General features: G+C 40.0%; 1 protein-coding gene across 1 annotated transcript in view; it reads left to right on the forward strand.

Annotated features, from left to right (window-relative positions):
- LOC124613451 overlaps positions 1-16,722 on the forward strand; it is a 141,447-nt gene that overhangs the window by 58,325 nt on the left and 66,400 nt on the right. The window contains exon 8 of the mRNA XM_047142154.1: positions 9,261-9,719. Within this exon, the coding sequence (XP_046998110.1) occupies positions 9,261-9,719 (459 nt within the window). The remainder of the gene's footprint in view (positions 1-9,260; positions 9,720-16,722) is intronic.

Here is a 16,722-nt window from a genome sequence, read left to right on the forward strand (position 1 = left end):
AATCTGCAAGCAGAGTGAAGTTAACAAGAGCATAAACTGGTTAAATACAGTGAGATGACATTTCTGCTTGGTGGTGCTGGGCGGTGGCTGCGTGCACCACTTTTGATGCACGGCTGACAGTGTTGTCTGAAAGTGTTGCATCCTGGCAGCTGAGCTTAGCCACCAGTGCAGGCTAACTGAATAAAACATGACAGGCTGGTGCCTCGTATACAGCTGAACTTTGATGAATGGCAAGATGCTGGTACGTAGCATGGATGGTGCTTGGTGCTCAGGAGTGCGACTCCCTTGTCTCCTATGGTGCCTCCGTGGACATCATCTGTGCCACAGATAGCTCCCTTTCAGTGTGCCGTGGAGAATGGGGCGATAAATCACTCGGGTCCTGATGAACTTCCAGAGGGCTGAAAACTAGAACAGAGGAGGATGAACTAGATCTAGTATCCTATAGGGCAGAATCAGCAGGACTGTCGAGGGCGGAGGTGAGGAAGGAGGAACAGATATGGGAACAGCAGATGATCTTGTAGGAGGGTGAGGGGGTGGTTGGTGGCAAGCCTCCACTCAAAGGCGGAGTTGATTGCAGTGGCAGGTCACCAGCTGCAATGTTAAGATGCACAGGCTGTACTGGCTGTGGATGACTGCCAGAATCCAACACTCCCGGCACCCACACACACGAGCCCAGACCAGAGTCCATGTGCGTAGCGTGTTGTTGGAGGTTCCTTGACTGCCTCCGTGTTGTGAGCAGTAGATTCAGCATCGTGCATGGCATCTGTGCGGTAGCTCTGCCCTCTTCTCACCAATGTTAAAGGGCCTCTACGAACTAAGAAAGTGTGCGAGAGCCTCATTTTCGAGTGTGCTGCCAACATACTTCATTTTATTCTGTGAACCATAAAATAACCCCGCTGATGAGCATGAGTCTGTGCCATAATTGCAGACAGGATTTGATGCGTGAGCCAAAGGTCGTTTAGAAAAAGAGGGTTGGTGGCAACAGCTTGAGCATTGTGAGAACTGGTAATAGGGAATCCATCCACTGTTCACTGAGCTTCCTTATCGAAGTAAAAACAAAATACTTCATCCCGATTGAAACCAGGGTCAGTTTCCATCAGTAAACTCAAAAGAGCATATTCGTTTAACTGCTGAACTGTGAGACAGGAATGAATCTCATAATTTTATCAGCTAGGGAAGAGAGCCCACCTTTGAAGTCAATGAGCTGTCTTATACGGCAAATGAGCCACAGGGCTATAGAGAGACACTAATAGCTTGTGATCAGTCACCAAGTGAAACTTAACATTGTAGAGAAACACATGAAAGTTTGTGATAATGTAAATAATTGCGAGAGCCTCCTTCTCTGTTTGAGAGTAATTCTCTGCATCATTAAGTGTCTTTGATGCAACCATAATGGGCTGTTCCGAACCATCTGCACAACATTGTGACAGCATGTGTCCCCCCCCCCCCCCCCACACACACACACCCACACCCACACCCACACCATACTGTGATGCATCCATTGCAGCCAAAAGCTGGAGCCCTAACTGATAGGTGGCAAAGTACAGGGCAGAACACTAACCATCCTTTGATGTCTTGAATGCATGGTCACTCCAGATAGGGGTCCCACAAACACTTTGCCTTTCTTGTCTTAAGCAGTTGATTTAGACGATGGTAAACCAAAGCTGCCTACAGAACAAACCTGTGGTAGTACATGACTTTGCCCATGAATACCTGGAGCCCCTTACATTCATAGGGCGCAAAAGGGTCGCAATAGCCACTTTGTGACTGTCAGTCAGCTGGATCCTTCTGTGAGAAATAACATGTCCCATATGTTCTATAGAAGATTGCAAGAAATGTGACTCTTTCAAACTGCACTTAAGATGTGCATCACACAATCTCTTAAACAAAAGATGAAAGTTGTAAAGATGGTCCTCGGTGGTGGGACTGGTAACGACAGTGTTGTCTAGGTAATTGATGCAACAAGGAATTCGTTAGGTAAGTTGCACCAAGCAGTGTTGAAAAAATGGGCGGCACACTTCCAATGCCAAAAACCAATTGGTTGTATCTGTAGAGGCTGTATGGTGTATTAACAACAAGCAGCTCACATGGTTGTTCATCAGGTAGCAGCTGTAAATGTGCTTCCAGTGGACCTAGTTTTGAAAAAGTATTGCTCACCCACCTGCTTTATCATAAGTTCATGCGGGCAAGGAATAGGGTATGTTTCGACAGCAGACGGTGAGTTAACCATCGCCTTAAAGTTACAACATAGACGGAGTTTGTCCAGCAGTTTTTTGTTAATGCCTAATGGTGTAACTCATTGTCTGGATGAAATGGGTTCCATGGTGCCTAAAGCTGTCACTCTATCTAATTCTTTCATTTGAATGCAAGCAGTACAGACCTGGCACCAAAAAAATGGTCGCACCATGTACTTGAGAGTGATTTGCACTACATAGTCAATATTGTTGCTAGTTCCTGGCAAAAAAAAAGGGCAGAATAGTCCTTGCACAAATCATCAAACTCCTTATAAGGTGCAAGATCCAACACAGTGAGAGCGGAATTGGAGACTAAATCCAAATGCCTGGAAAGTGTCCAAACCAGGCAAATTTTCTGTAAATACACTGTCCATTGCCATAAATTGAATTTTCACGTTTTGAGAGAACTGAAGGGTGATCTATTTAAATGTTAAAAACCATTCAACAGTCGAGGTTGCATAAAATATTTCTTTATTTAAGACAGCTGGTTTCAACAGACTATGCTGTCATCTTGCGATCTGTAAAAAATGCATATATGCAGAATATGTCTCGTAACTTAAGATGTAACATTTGATTTAAAAGTTTTATTTTGGTATTACAAAAACTGGCATTGCACCTGTAAATTTTACACGGACCTCATCCGCAGGATGTCAACTGGATAAAAATAGCACATTATAAAAAGTTTGCCATGGTTTGAATATTTAAAAACATAAAGCACCTTGTGCTTTATACGACCATATACAGATTGCCCAGAGTCACTTGTTGTATCATTCAAACAGGGTACACGATAGCACAACTGTTTACAACCTAGCAGTTGCACCTTGTATGCCTTTTAATGTGGATTTGCACCATTTGGAATATGTCCAGCATATGTAAACAATTGTGCTATTGTTTACTGTGTTTGTATGATGCAACAAGCAACTGTGAGCAATATGTACATGGACATAGCCTGTTGCACAAGGTGCTTTATGTTTTTAAATATTTCAGCAATGACAAACCTTTTACAATGCACTATTTTTATCCACTTGACATCTTGTGCATGAGGCCATTGTAAAATGAACATGTTTTACAGCAAAAAGATTTTAAGATATGTGACTACACAAGTCCACTTTTGGTTTTTATAATACCAAACTAAAACCTTTATATCAAATGTTACATCTTAACGTATGAGACATATTTCATGTATACGCACTTTTTTATAGACCTGAAGATGACAGCATAGTCTGTTGAAAGTGTTTACCTTAAATAAAGAAACATTTTAAGTGATCTTGGCTGTTGAATGATATTTAACTACCATAAATGTCACTGGTGGAACTGGTGTGTTGTACATTGTTTTTGCAGTAAAGTGTCAGAAGAAAGGAATCTGCTGTCCGTTGTAATGGATAAGACAATGTGAACTAACCAACAGCGGAGCAGAAATAATACAGAGATATGTATTAGAATAGCAAGGCCACTGCACCTTTGTCTACTTGGAGGCATAATGACATTCTGTTAATATGCAGATTGATGAACATTTTGTTAGAAGCAGTTGCAATATTATCACACACCTGACTAGCAACATTAATGTACATAGGTTGAGATGCGGGAGGCACAGCGGGAGCTGGCCAAGCATTCCATAAAGGTGCAGTGTGACATTTTTTATGACATGGATGGCATGATGCTTATCGTTACGGACAAGCCAGTCAGTCATGTTGAACAAATTAAGGAAGGCAGCGGCATGCAGAAATTTTTCCTCTGTGGCCAAGTTTGTTTGGAGAGCAGCAGTCGGGCATGCTGCACTGCCGCTACCTCCACTTCCACAGATGTACTAGACTGTGTAGGGCTGTTGCTGTTTGAGTTGACAACAGTTATGTTGGCCCCAGAATTTGATTGCCATCAGCATGAGAAACTTCAAATGCTTGCGCTATCTTGAGTACTTCTTCTAAAGATGGATCTTCAAATTGCAATGCCTTTTGGTGAACTTCCTTATCACGAGCTGCCCATATGATAGCATCTCCAACCTTGGAATCTGCTTAAATTCCTGCAGTGAAGGAACAACTCTTGCAGCTTAAACCTTACAGTTCCACAGCCCAAGTGTGACAGGATTGATGTGATTGCTTTTTGCACTGATAAAAGTCCACTTTCACAGAAATCGCATGGGTATGCTTGTGGTAACAAGTAGTAAGCAAATAACACATTTTGAGAAACAGCGAACACACAGGATCCTGAAGAGTGACTAACTTACCTAAAAAGTGGTACTCAAATATTTGCGTAGAGGTCCATGACACAAAGAGAGCTCTGTTACCTTGAAGACTGAAGTGTTGCTCAAGGCATTTTTCATATGCTTGCCACTCTTCGATAGCTTTACAGTAGGTGGGGAATGGAAGTGGGTAGGATGGCAAAGTTTGAGACCTCATTAACAGAAAAATTAACACTCTGCCCAGCAGTTTCTATTTTTGCATTTTTGAACGTCACTGATTTTCCAATTGCTGCTGCATTTAGCACTGCAGAACCACCTCCAGGGATGCGCCTGTCAACATTGCCACCTTTTTGCACAAAATGTAAATAATGAACCTTACTTGTCACCACACACACACACACACACACACACACACACACACACACACACACACACATACACAGAGTTGACAATGCCAATAAAAGTACAAGCATTTTAATGCTGAAACCATAAACACGTACAATACATTGTCCTTGTAGGTAGCTGGGTCATTGTTTGTTGGATACACAGTGATCCGCAAACGGAGTGATGTGAAGAAGAGTGTAAACCATTATGAACTAGAATTAGAGAAAGCCATTCTGCTCCAGTGTTAAACAGTATGCATGTGATGTTTCTCCATGATATGCGCACACCATTCTTAATGCATAACTATCAGCACTGTCTGCAAGTGCTGCCTCCTGCCGGCCAAGCAGACATGCCTGGCACCAGCATGTGCTGATTGAACAACACATGATAGCCAGTGCCTTGCATAGAGCTAAACTTTGACAGATGGAGGTGCCAGTGCGATTGACCGTGGGTTACCACAGTATCCTCTGTCAAAAAATAATCATCCCCTAATTTTATTGTGAATATATGCAAAAAAAGAGGTATATTGTTGAGAATTTGTGGATGATTTACATCATAACATATTCTGTAGTCAGTTGTGAGTTACAAATGTGTATTGTGTAAGCTTTGTCAGGAATACCCACTTATTACAGTGCAGGTATTTATGTTATTAGGCCAATATTTCCACTTTTACTGCTCATAGCCCTGTTTCTTCTAAGTTTTGTATGAAATTTTACGATCACGGTGTAAACTCAGCTTTTACAAATACATTCTGTGCCATTCAAGTAGAAGTACACAGCTGCTAAACAGATCTTAAAATCCTGTCTGTTGTATTTGGCAGCTCGATGACATCCTTTCTGTCAATCCATCATGTCCTGACCAGCCTCTCTGGAAAGTACTGATAGATGCCTGAAGTACAGCTGATGTACTGCTGCTTCTCCTGAATATAACAGACCTTTGGAACAATGTTCTGCTTGTATTCTGGATCTTGTCCATATGGATGAGAGTTTTTACACTGCCTAACTGAAGTCATAGTAATGGAGACGTTTTGAAGTATCAGGTGTCTCCAGCAATGTCATGTCATCACCATAATAAAGTCCAAATCTGAAATAAAGATTCACAGTTAAGTTCAACACTTAGTAGTGGAAGCACTTTTATTATTGACACCAAAGTACAGTCGGGACAGAACTGACATTGTGGATGGAGAGTGCAGCTATTTATAGTGTGTGTATATGTCCCAGGACAACTGGAAAAAAACAAAGGAATTTTTTCATCTGGAAAAAAAAGGGCTTTTAAGAATTCTGGGAAGCTTTTATTGTTTTAGTTTTTGGTTAAATCTTTGTTAATTTTTGCTTGTAAGAAGTGACACCATAACAGAGAATTTTGTTTTAGCCCGCTACTGCTGAATAATACTGCAACAATGAAACATAAATGAGAGACTAACACAAAAATAAAACTGTAGTTGTAAAGAAAATGCACCACCTATAACAACAAATCACTGCACACACAAGTGTCTGTCTGTAGCAAAATGTGTAAGAGACTTTAGGGCTAAGACTATGCAGTACTTCATAACAACAAACTGCTTTCAAAGAGCGTGATGTCACAACTGATTACATTTCGTACAGATTGTGGGAAAATATTGTGAATGGTGGTTTGACTTGTATTATTTCCAAAGTATATTTCCCTTTATGCAAGATGAATTGTCTCACCGGTGAGAGTGTGCAATGAATTTCTTAAATCACAATGTGTTTGACTTTCATTCAAAACTTAACTTTTGAGAACCAGCCGCTTAAGAAAATTTCAGGCCCAGAAGACCAGCCATTTATGCCATGATACAAAATTTGACTGGCACGTTTGTGTTTGGTTTCTCTGAAAAGATAACACATGACAAGAAAATTCAAGCAAGAAAAGTTTTTCTTGTATATTTGGTGTAGTGGCAAAGTCATAACAATGGATTAATGGGCACTCAGCAGAACCACTAGTTCCTATTGAGGATCTAAATGTCTATTATGCCATTCTGACAACTTGACTTAATGAACCCATGAGGGCACAAACCATCGCCTCCATTAAAGTATCAGTGGTTGGTAAAAACTAAAAAGTTTTTCTGCAGACGGTAAGCCTGAACACGATCAAGAAGTCTGTTGTGTGTATTCATTCGTTCATACGGCAGCCTCTGGATGAGGTAATATAACAGTGCAAATGATAAATTTTCTCATGGATCCTCTGCTGCCCAAAATAATGAACATTTTCACCATAATGAGATTTTTGCTCTGTAGTGGAGTGTGCGCTGATATGAAACTTCCTGGCAGATTAAAACTGTGTGCCAGACTGAGACTCGGACTCAGGGCCTTTGCCTTTCGCGGGCAAGTGCTAGAGCAAGCGGTACAGCATTTGCCCTCGAAAGGCAAAGGTCCCGAGTTCGAGTCTCGGTCCGGCACACAGTTTTAATCTGCCAGAAAGTTTCATTTTCACCATACTTTGACAAGCATCTTCCCAAGTCCTGAAAGCAGGAACTTGTAAAAACATTATCCAAGAAGGAATCTGTGAAACAGCTTCTGACTACAGACACGTTTGCAATCTACCAGCATTATCCAGGACTAGAATTCATGAACGTCTTAACCGGCTATTTAAAACATGAAGGAATTACACACACAAGCACGAGCGAGCGCCCACACACACACACACACACACACACACACACACACACACACACACAAAAAAAAAAAATTATATGACACCAGATAATCTTTTAGATGAATATCAGTCGGGTTTCCGGCAAAATCACACCAGGATAACTACTCTTATCAATGTGACTGATGAACTGAAACAAGCTATTGATAAATAACATGCAACTGTTATGTACTTTTTGGATTTCAGCACAGTTTTTGACGCATTTGACTTTGACATTGTGCTTACTAAAGTCACAAGTCAAAGTTTTTCTGTACAATGGTTCCACTTGTACATTACATCCTGCCAACAGTGTGTAATGATTGGAATCTCCCACTGCAAATATCATCTATATGCTGACGGCATTCAGTTATTTCTAAGTGCAAGTCCAACAAACTTGTACACAACCATCCAGCATGTAAATACTGATTTGCTTCTCTTATCTGAGTGAGTGCAGAATGTAGGTATGAAGCCACCTGAAATACAAGCAATCTTAGTCTTTCACAAAAGACTTATTACTATGAATTTCAAAGAATCTCTTCCACCCCTAACCCTAAGCAGCACAGAAATAACTTTTTTCTTCTTCTGCAAAGAACTTAGTGTTAATTCTGGACACTTGCTTAGATTGGACTGAAAACATTTCGAGCTTAAAAAGACACTCATATAGACATGAACACTCTCCATATTGACTGTGGCGATGCTGTTCTCCAAGGACATTTAAACAAAAGCTCACAGGCTGGAAATGGCAATGTTTGCTTGTGTGAATTCATTTGTGATGAATGCTATTTTGACATTATCAGCCTTGCTCATGAACAACTATCATGGCTGCGTATCAGTAAGCGTGGGGAATATCATACACTATGTGTGCCTTATCATTGCCTCAATAATGGCACTCCCTCTTATTTATCTTCAATTCTTACACTACTGTCTGAACAGCACAGCAGCAATACTTGTTCTCAACAAAGTAAAATCCTCTCTGAACCTTCATGCAACAGTGTCATATTCTCTAAATCATTTTCTGTATCAGGAACCCGACTGTGGAACAATCTTAAAAAAAAAAAGAAAATCAGAGAAATTACATTCCTTTCAAACTTCAAAAGACCATTAATAGCTGACCTATCACAATAGCAATCTCTCCCATGTATATGAGTTTGCAACTTTTCCCTTCCCCATGTTGGCAGAGTTCATTACTTAAATTATGATCTTTCCTAAGAGCCACTGTAACTGTCATTTCGACTTTCTCCTCTTTCTTTATTGCTTCTGCTTATGTAATACTTAATGTGTATTCAAATGTGCTAAATTAATCTATATCATTCTTAATGCCCTTCACTATTACCATTATTACTAATTATTATTATTATTATTATTGTGTGCCAACTATTATTATCATTATTATTATTATTGATCTTAAGGACATAATTTGGTCAGGCTAGATAAGCTCTAAATAAATAATGGAATAATAGTGTGCAAAATTCAGGCTGTCTGTCCTGACTTCTGCAGTTTTACACTGTCACTTCAAACTTATCACATGAGTGTGTGTCATGCACTGTTGTGATGACGCATACTCCCACCATTGTTAAGACAGTCACTGATGACTAAATTGTTAATTAAAACAAGACTCTGGCAAAGAAATGGCTGTTTAATATAATTAGTTAAACATCTTAGGCTACATGCATCTGTTAGAGCAAATTTTGATGACCCATTTTAATTATTAGTGGTATTGTTTCTGTTCAGATTGTGGGTGTTACTTAAATATTTAAGTCCCTGTATCTCTTGACACAAACAATTCATTATTTGTTTTGTTACTTCTTTTTCAGGGCCCAGATACTGCTATTGATCGTAATGGGAAAGAAGATGACTTACAGACACCTGATGTTGCTATTACTATGAAAAGTGTCACTCAGAAATCAGTTTCAGTAACTAAATATAAAGTTACAGAGTCCATACCCTCAAGAGATCGTCTGTCAGCTGAACGTGATAATGACATAGATATGGCACACAATTCTTCTCTGCCTGACAGCAATGGAGGAAATTCCAACAAGAGTAGCAGTGTGGATCGAGAATTGAAAGGAGACCAGCAGATAAGAAATGAACTTGATTTGAAGATACGTGCAGTAGCAAAAGCACTCAGTGCAGAGCTAGAATCCAACATTTTGCATTCTAGTTATGACCTAACAGACAAGGTGACCAATGATAGGAACCATCTGTCACTACAGCGTCCATTGTATAGACTTCGTGACACTGTATGCAGTAGGCAGCCAGTTACTCATAATATGGTAATCATGTTTCAAATTTTAAAATGATATGATATAACAAAATTAGTTTTTGTATGTCACTGCTGCCGTGTCCTCAGACATTGAAGAAACTGTACTTCCTCAAGGCACTCGGGATATGTAACTGATTAATGTGAAATATTGCTCCACATGTATAACATTGCATCTTTTATAAATTATTCCATTTATGGAGAGATAAACAATTATAATTATATCTGCAGTTAATTGTAACAGAATTATGTTTTACTTGCGGATTATTAGTCTTGTTGACGTTTACCTCACCACGTAGACAATCACAATAAATAAATCTAAATTACTCTGTTTATGACAGGTAGACAAACAAACTGTCAAATGAACAGAGCAATATTACATGCCAAAAGGCAGTATTCGATGAAGTTACCATGGGGTTACAGGGAATTAAACCAGTTTTGACTTAAAATGACATTCCGGCTACCTTGTACCTTTATACAGGTATTGATTATATTAGCTATTAAGTACAGGACAGAAACAAATCTTCAAGGGATAAAATTATGGGTATGTGCAGTGTGTGAAAAGTTACGCTAATCAGTATGACCTGGAAGGTGGTGTTGTAGAGAATTGCAGTTGGTATTCAAGCTAGGGGCAGATATGTCACATTTATGCAGCATTCATTCCAAGGGCAACAGCAAGGGTCGACTCTAGTGAAATGGGCCAGTAGACTGTCATAAATGGGTGTGTGGCTTGCTATTCATAGGGAATAGCATTGTGCAATCTGATAGGCTTGTAATGCCAAAGAAGATACATTGAAAGTTCGATCATTTCATTTGAGCTGTAACACTCATTTTTACAAGGCCAGGAAAGAGTTACACCAAAGGAAATATTTGTTGTGCATATTGATGGCAACAGAGGGGGGCATAAAAATGTTTCACTGGTGTTTAAGAAGTACATAGGTCACTGCCATATAAGTTTCCAATATACGTTGTCCTGTCACATTAATGTGACGACATGTTAAAAGCCTGAATAACGACATTTTGCAACCCAGACCGCTGCGAGACATTCGGGAAGAGTGGCAGTGAGATTCTGGAAAATACTGACAGTGATATGGAACCATTAAAATTTAGTAAAACAGTATTGATTGCAACAGAAGTTTATTTAGGTTGGCAACCAGTGAGCAGTTGATGCCCATGTTCTTACAGGTATTGCTCCAGACACCATCCTTGGGCTTAGAGCCTGAAGATGTTCTAAATTATAGACTGAAATCAGTTGCCAACCTAAATAAAGATTGTTTTACTGAATTTTAACATTTTATACTGTTTATGCTTCTGTAACAGAACACTTTCCAAATCTTCATATGGAGCCATGTTGACTCCAGTGCCGTGGTCAGATGAACTAGGTGTCTCAGTTGAGGATCCTTAATGAGAGCAGCATGACTGAGGTGGTCCCATAGATTCTTAATTAGGCTTCAATCTGGGCAGTTTGGTGGGCAGGGGAATAGACTTATCGTGGTGCGCTTCGAACCCACACTTACACTGCAAGTTGTGTGACATGTTTCAGTGTTCTGGTTGTAGATGCCATCATGCTGAGGAAAAACAAACTACATTTAGGGGTACACATGGTCCCAGGGTTCATTTATTGTGGATCATAAAACATAATTCATCTGAAAAGGCCACCTTTTGCCACTTAGTTGGCGTCCAGTGGTGGAACTGGAGAGCAAATTCATACTTGTGTCACCAACGAACAACAGTCAGCATGAACTGGGAGACTGCTGCGGAGGACCATACGCAGCAACTTCTGCTGAATGATTGTTGAAAAGGCACTGTTGGTAGCCCCTTGGTTCATCTATGTCATCAGTTGCTCAGCACTGCACACCTATTCGCCTACACACATCTCCACAGCCGCCATTCACCCCTGTCATCTGTGGCTTGTGATGCACCACAGTTTCCTTGGCACCAGTTTTATATACTGTCATTTTGCCATGCATGGTATGCTTTAACCACAGTGGCAAACTGATACAAACTTAGCCATTTTGGAAATGCTTCCACCCATGGTCCGAAAACCAGTAAACGTGCCATTTTGGACATTTGTTTCCACAATACGACAATGACTGCACTGTTGGCTGCATCCCCCCGGCATGCTTTATATACCCTTACTTGTAGTGCTGCCACCTGCCATCTGTGAGTGGTTATTGCACGTTGACGTCGAACAAAGGCAGTGGTCACATTTATCTTGTGCATAATAATTCTTTCATTATGCTGTTTATAGCAGTTTACCAGTCGCTCTACACTAGACTCTTGCTAATCCATGATTCCTGACACCTATGGGTGCTGGATTAGCGGAAGTGCTGGACTATTGAGTGTCTGAAATTTATTTCATTCATTTTCTTCATTTTTCATTTATTTTGAAAATGTAAGGGATATAGTGTACTGTACTTTATTAAACAGGAGGACACAATTTTAAAACATAGAGAATATACTTTATTAAATCCAAAAACACATTAATTTTCAAAGAAAAGTTAGTCCTGTACATGATTATACACTCGTATCACTCACTGTGAAACATCTCCCTAATTTTTAACTGTCACAATGATGATATGCGACAGTGGCATGCTGTATCACGCAACCGCTTTACAAGCATTACATCGGTACTACACGTATCTGGTTGTTGCATAGTGTACTCCAGGAAGACGTCAGCAGCTTCAGCACCAGCAGTGTGAGAATTCTTCATGCACTGTCCTCCTGTGTCCTCTTATTCATCACTTTCATCATTACTTCCTTGCACACTTTTGATTATTTCTTCATATGTTAAAGTTTGGTCTGTATCACAGGTTTCCTCATTCAGTCACTTAGTAACATCTTCATCACCAATTTCTTCTCCTCCTGGAAGGTTGTGGAACATGTCAGTGTACAAAGTAATTGATAATTCCGAATTGACTGGCTCATTGTTGTCACTCACAACTGGATCCAACTCGGCATCAGTGGAAGGCCACAATTTTCTCCAGCTCTTCATTACGGTAGCGCTCTCCATTTTATCCCATGCTTTGGCTACTTGGAAAACAACGTCACATACATTAATTGCTTTCCATGCCTTCAGCATAGTCTCGATAGAGTCATTTTCACTTTCGTTCAGCAAGGAGATGAGAAGTGAATGTCGATAATGACGTTTAATTGATTCCAAAATGCCCTGCTCCATGGGCTGAATAAGGGCTGTCACATTGGGTGGGAGAAAGGGTGCTCGTATACCATCAGACTTTAGAGAAACATCTGCAGGATGACTGGGAGCATTGTCAGTTGTGGTTAGCACACTGGACTCGCATTCGGGAGGACGACGGTTCAATCCCGTCTCCGGCCATCCTGATTTAGGTTTTCCGTGATTTCCCTAAATCGCTTCAGGCAAATGCCGGGATGGTTCCTTTGAAAGGGCACGGCCGATTTCCTTCCCCATCCTTCCCTCACCCGAGCTTGCGCTCCGTCTCTAATGACCTCGTTGTCGACGGGACGTTAAACACTAATCTCCTCCTCCTCCTCCTCCATTGTCAGTTATAAGTGTAGCTTTCAGTGAAAGCTTTTTCTTTTTTAGCTCTTTTCTCACTGGTCATACAAATGTTTCATGGAACCACTGAGAGAATATTTATCTGTCCAACCATGCTTTCTTCTGAGTTCAATACTGCACTGGTAGAGTATTTATGTCAGTGCATTGAAAACAGCATGGATGTTGGGATTTTTCCAGTCACCATGAGTGGTAGTTTATAACTCCCATTTCCATTACAACACACCATTAATGTTATGCACTGTTTCTGTTGCTTGTAACCACAAGCTTCCTTCTCATTCTTGGCAGCTAATGTTTTTGAAGGAAGCATCTTGTAAAAGAGTCCCGTTTCATCGGTATTATACAAGGCATCAGCAGTTAAATCATCTTCCTCTATTATCTTCCGTATCTTGCTTACAAACTCATCAGCATCCTTATCGTTAGTTGAGCAACTTTCCCCGGTGACTGTCAGCTGCCAAATGCCATGCCGTTTTTTCCAGTTCGATAACCAACCTTCGCTCGTGGCAAACAAGTTACTACCGCTGAGTTGTTTGCTAAATGCAGCTGCTTTTTTCCTTTATAATCAGGCCACTGACTGGAATTCCTTTACTGCGTTGTTGTATGAACCATCTATAAACAGTTACGTCCAGTTCATCATTCTGACTCTTTCACATAACCTTCCATTTTCCCGACTCACTATCCATTTATGTTGGGTACTGCTGAATAACATATTCTTTCTTTTTGATGTCACAAATAGTAGCTCGTCCAACATTGAATTCAGCAGCAATGGTTGTCTGTGAAGAACCTCGATTTAACTTATCTAAAGTTTTGAGTTTCTGATTGAGGTCTAGCGTAACACGTTTCCTTTTAGAAGACATGATTCCGAACTGTAAAGAAAGCTACAATTTCAAATACAGTATATACAGCATTGTTTAACCAGGCATTGTTGCAGACAATAATTCATTGTGCATATGTTTTTGGATGTGTGCCGCATTACTGAGAGGCCGGATTAGAGAGAGTGTAGTGTATTTTCACACGTATTATTAGACACACTTCTACATTGCCCTTATTTGATTTTGTGTTGATAATCCTCTACTCACTTGACCAGGAAACCTGCTCTTCCTGCCACCGCACTACACTAGTTACCACTATCTTACTTTAACCTATCCATTTCTCTTTTCAAGTTTTCTAACCTGCGTGTGTGATAAAAGGATCTACCTTTCTAGATTTGTTTTTCTTGATGAAAACAACCATCAGAGTAATACCCACCTAGAGATCAGATTGAAAGACTATTTTATGTCCAGAATAGTTCCCTCAAGATGATGATGTTGCATATTAAACTGTACAGTACAATTGCATATACTTGGAAAATATAACAGCTGCAGTTTCCCCTTGTTTCTGTCATTCACAGTATCAACATTGCAATGCCATGTTGGCTAATGTTAGAAGGCCATGTGAGCCAATCATCCAGATTGTTGCCCCTGCGACTACTGAAAAGGCTGCTGCCTTCTCCAGGAATCATATGTTAATATGACCTCTCCACAGACACTTTCCATTGTGGTTATGTTTCTGGGACGGCTATGTGTACCATTGAAGCATGCAAGCCATCACACCTGGTCCACAGTTTTGAGAAGGTGAGGAGAGCAGCAGCAGTGATGTGTACAGAAGAAAATATAATCATGTTAAGATTATGATTGGATTGTGAAAGTCTTAAGGAGCACATTAAAGGATATTATTTTATTCTTGAAGTTTAATTAACTCCCCTTTGAATCGTTAGTATATAGGATAGCGTAGTGCAACACCTGCTCGATTGTGCAGGTAATGGTTTGGGTGGACAAAAATTTCAAAATAGTTAGTAGTAGTAATAGGTTTAAAGCCTTTACTTGACAGCAGGCTCTTGATATTGGTGCACCATTAACTGCCAATATGAATTATGCTACAAAATTTAATTTTTGAAAGGAAATAAATGATTAATCATTCAGTCCAAGAATAATTACAGGGACGTGGCAATGCAAATTAAAGTCTCACCAATAGCAGCTGTAGACATTTATTGTTATCTCCAGTTATATTCCACAGATCTCCATATAATATTTGAATAATAAACATAGTGACTCCATACCCAAATTGACGTACGCATCTATCTTCTACTATGAGCCGATGCAGAGTCTTAATATTTCATTCGTTCATTAGATAATGGATAGTGAACAAAAGACTGGCAGCAGTGAGAACAATAAGCATTGAGCAGAAAAGGTTATTACCATGCAGGTTGTAGGAACCCTGGTGAACAGAAATTTCGCAGCGTAGAACATGATATACTGTAAGACAAAAATTAGTCACAAATGGAAAATTTGTTAGTGCTATTATTAACATACTGTGCTAATCACTTGGAGAATTGCATTCAGTCAGCAAGTCATTCCAGTAACCACTCATCTCTCTCTCTCTCTCTCTCTCTCTCTCTCTCTCTCTCTCTCTCTCTCTCTCTCTAGGCAGAAATACAGTATTGAGCCATGTCAAAAATTTTGTCCCAGTATGGCTCATTGACACACTGAGTGTCAGACTGCAAATCCAAATGTCCAGGTTGCTGTTGTGAAGCCATAATACAGCTGTTTGGGGTTCAGTCACTGTTTGTTCCCAGGATTTTTTTGGAGTCCTTATCATTGATTTCACTGTAGCCAATGATTTATGTATGAGAAAAATGATGAGTTGGTTTGTGATTAGGAGTTCAGATTTAACTTTAGGTTCCCTTATAACTGGCTGGGTCGTCAGTTCAAAGGTCAGAGGAAGACAAGAGTTCTATTGTAATAGGACTGTGTCTAATGAAGAATTGTCATTTTCCAACCAGTCTTTGTTTTGTTGACACCATTTTTAAGATGGCTCCCATACTACAGAGGAACATTAATATGTTCACACAGCATGTGGAGGAACTAAGACACTTGACACAGGTGATAAATATGTGTCTGTAAGCGACACTGTTTAACATTCTCAAACATGCCTGCGTTAAGGATTATACTATCCACATAAAAGATACCTCAGTGAGGGGAATGCTGATGTTTTATGAATGATGAATATCGTGACTTGTCTCTTCCACCAACTTAACAAATAGTTGCTGCTGCAGTATGTAAGCTGAAGTAGTTCTCTCTCTCTACCTGTCGTGCAGTGAAGCTCCAGTTGTACCTACACAATCTTACCATGCAGATCACATGTCCTTTTCTCTGTTATTAAGATGTTAATATACGTAGTGTGTAATTGTCAACTTACGCTGGCATGGTAGAGGTTTTGAGCACCTCAAAGAGAAAGAACCATTATGTCTTCTGAATATGGAGCAGGGCAGCCATGTTGGTTCTGTTAAGAGAATGTTTCATGCCTTACATCTCACAGCTAAGCCTTGTTCTAAAGTCACTGATGACTTTCAATTCAGTAACAGTTTCCTGATCTGCTTACACCTGACAAGTTGAATAGTGCGTAATAAATGCCACAGACCTGGATACTCTTCTGGGCAACC

The sequence above is a fragment of the Schistocerca americana genome, chromosome 4 (assembly GCF_021461395.2).
Source record: "Schistocerca americana isolate TAMUIC-IGC-003095 chromosome 4, iqSchAmer2.1, whole genome shotgun sequence".
In the NCBI taxonomy this organism is placed as follows: Eukaryota; Metazoa; Arthropoda; class Insecta; order Orthoptera; family Acrididae; genus Schistocerca; species Schistocerca americana.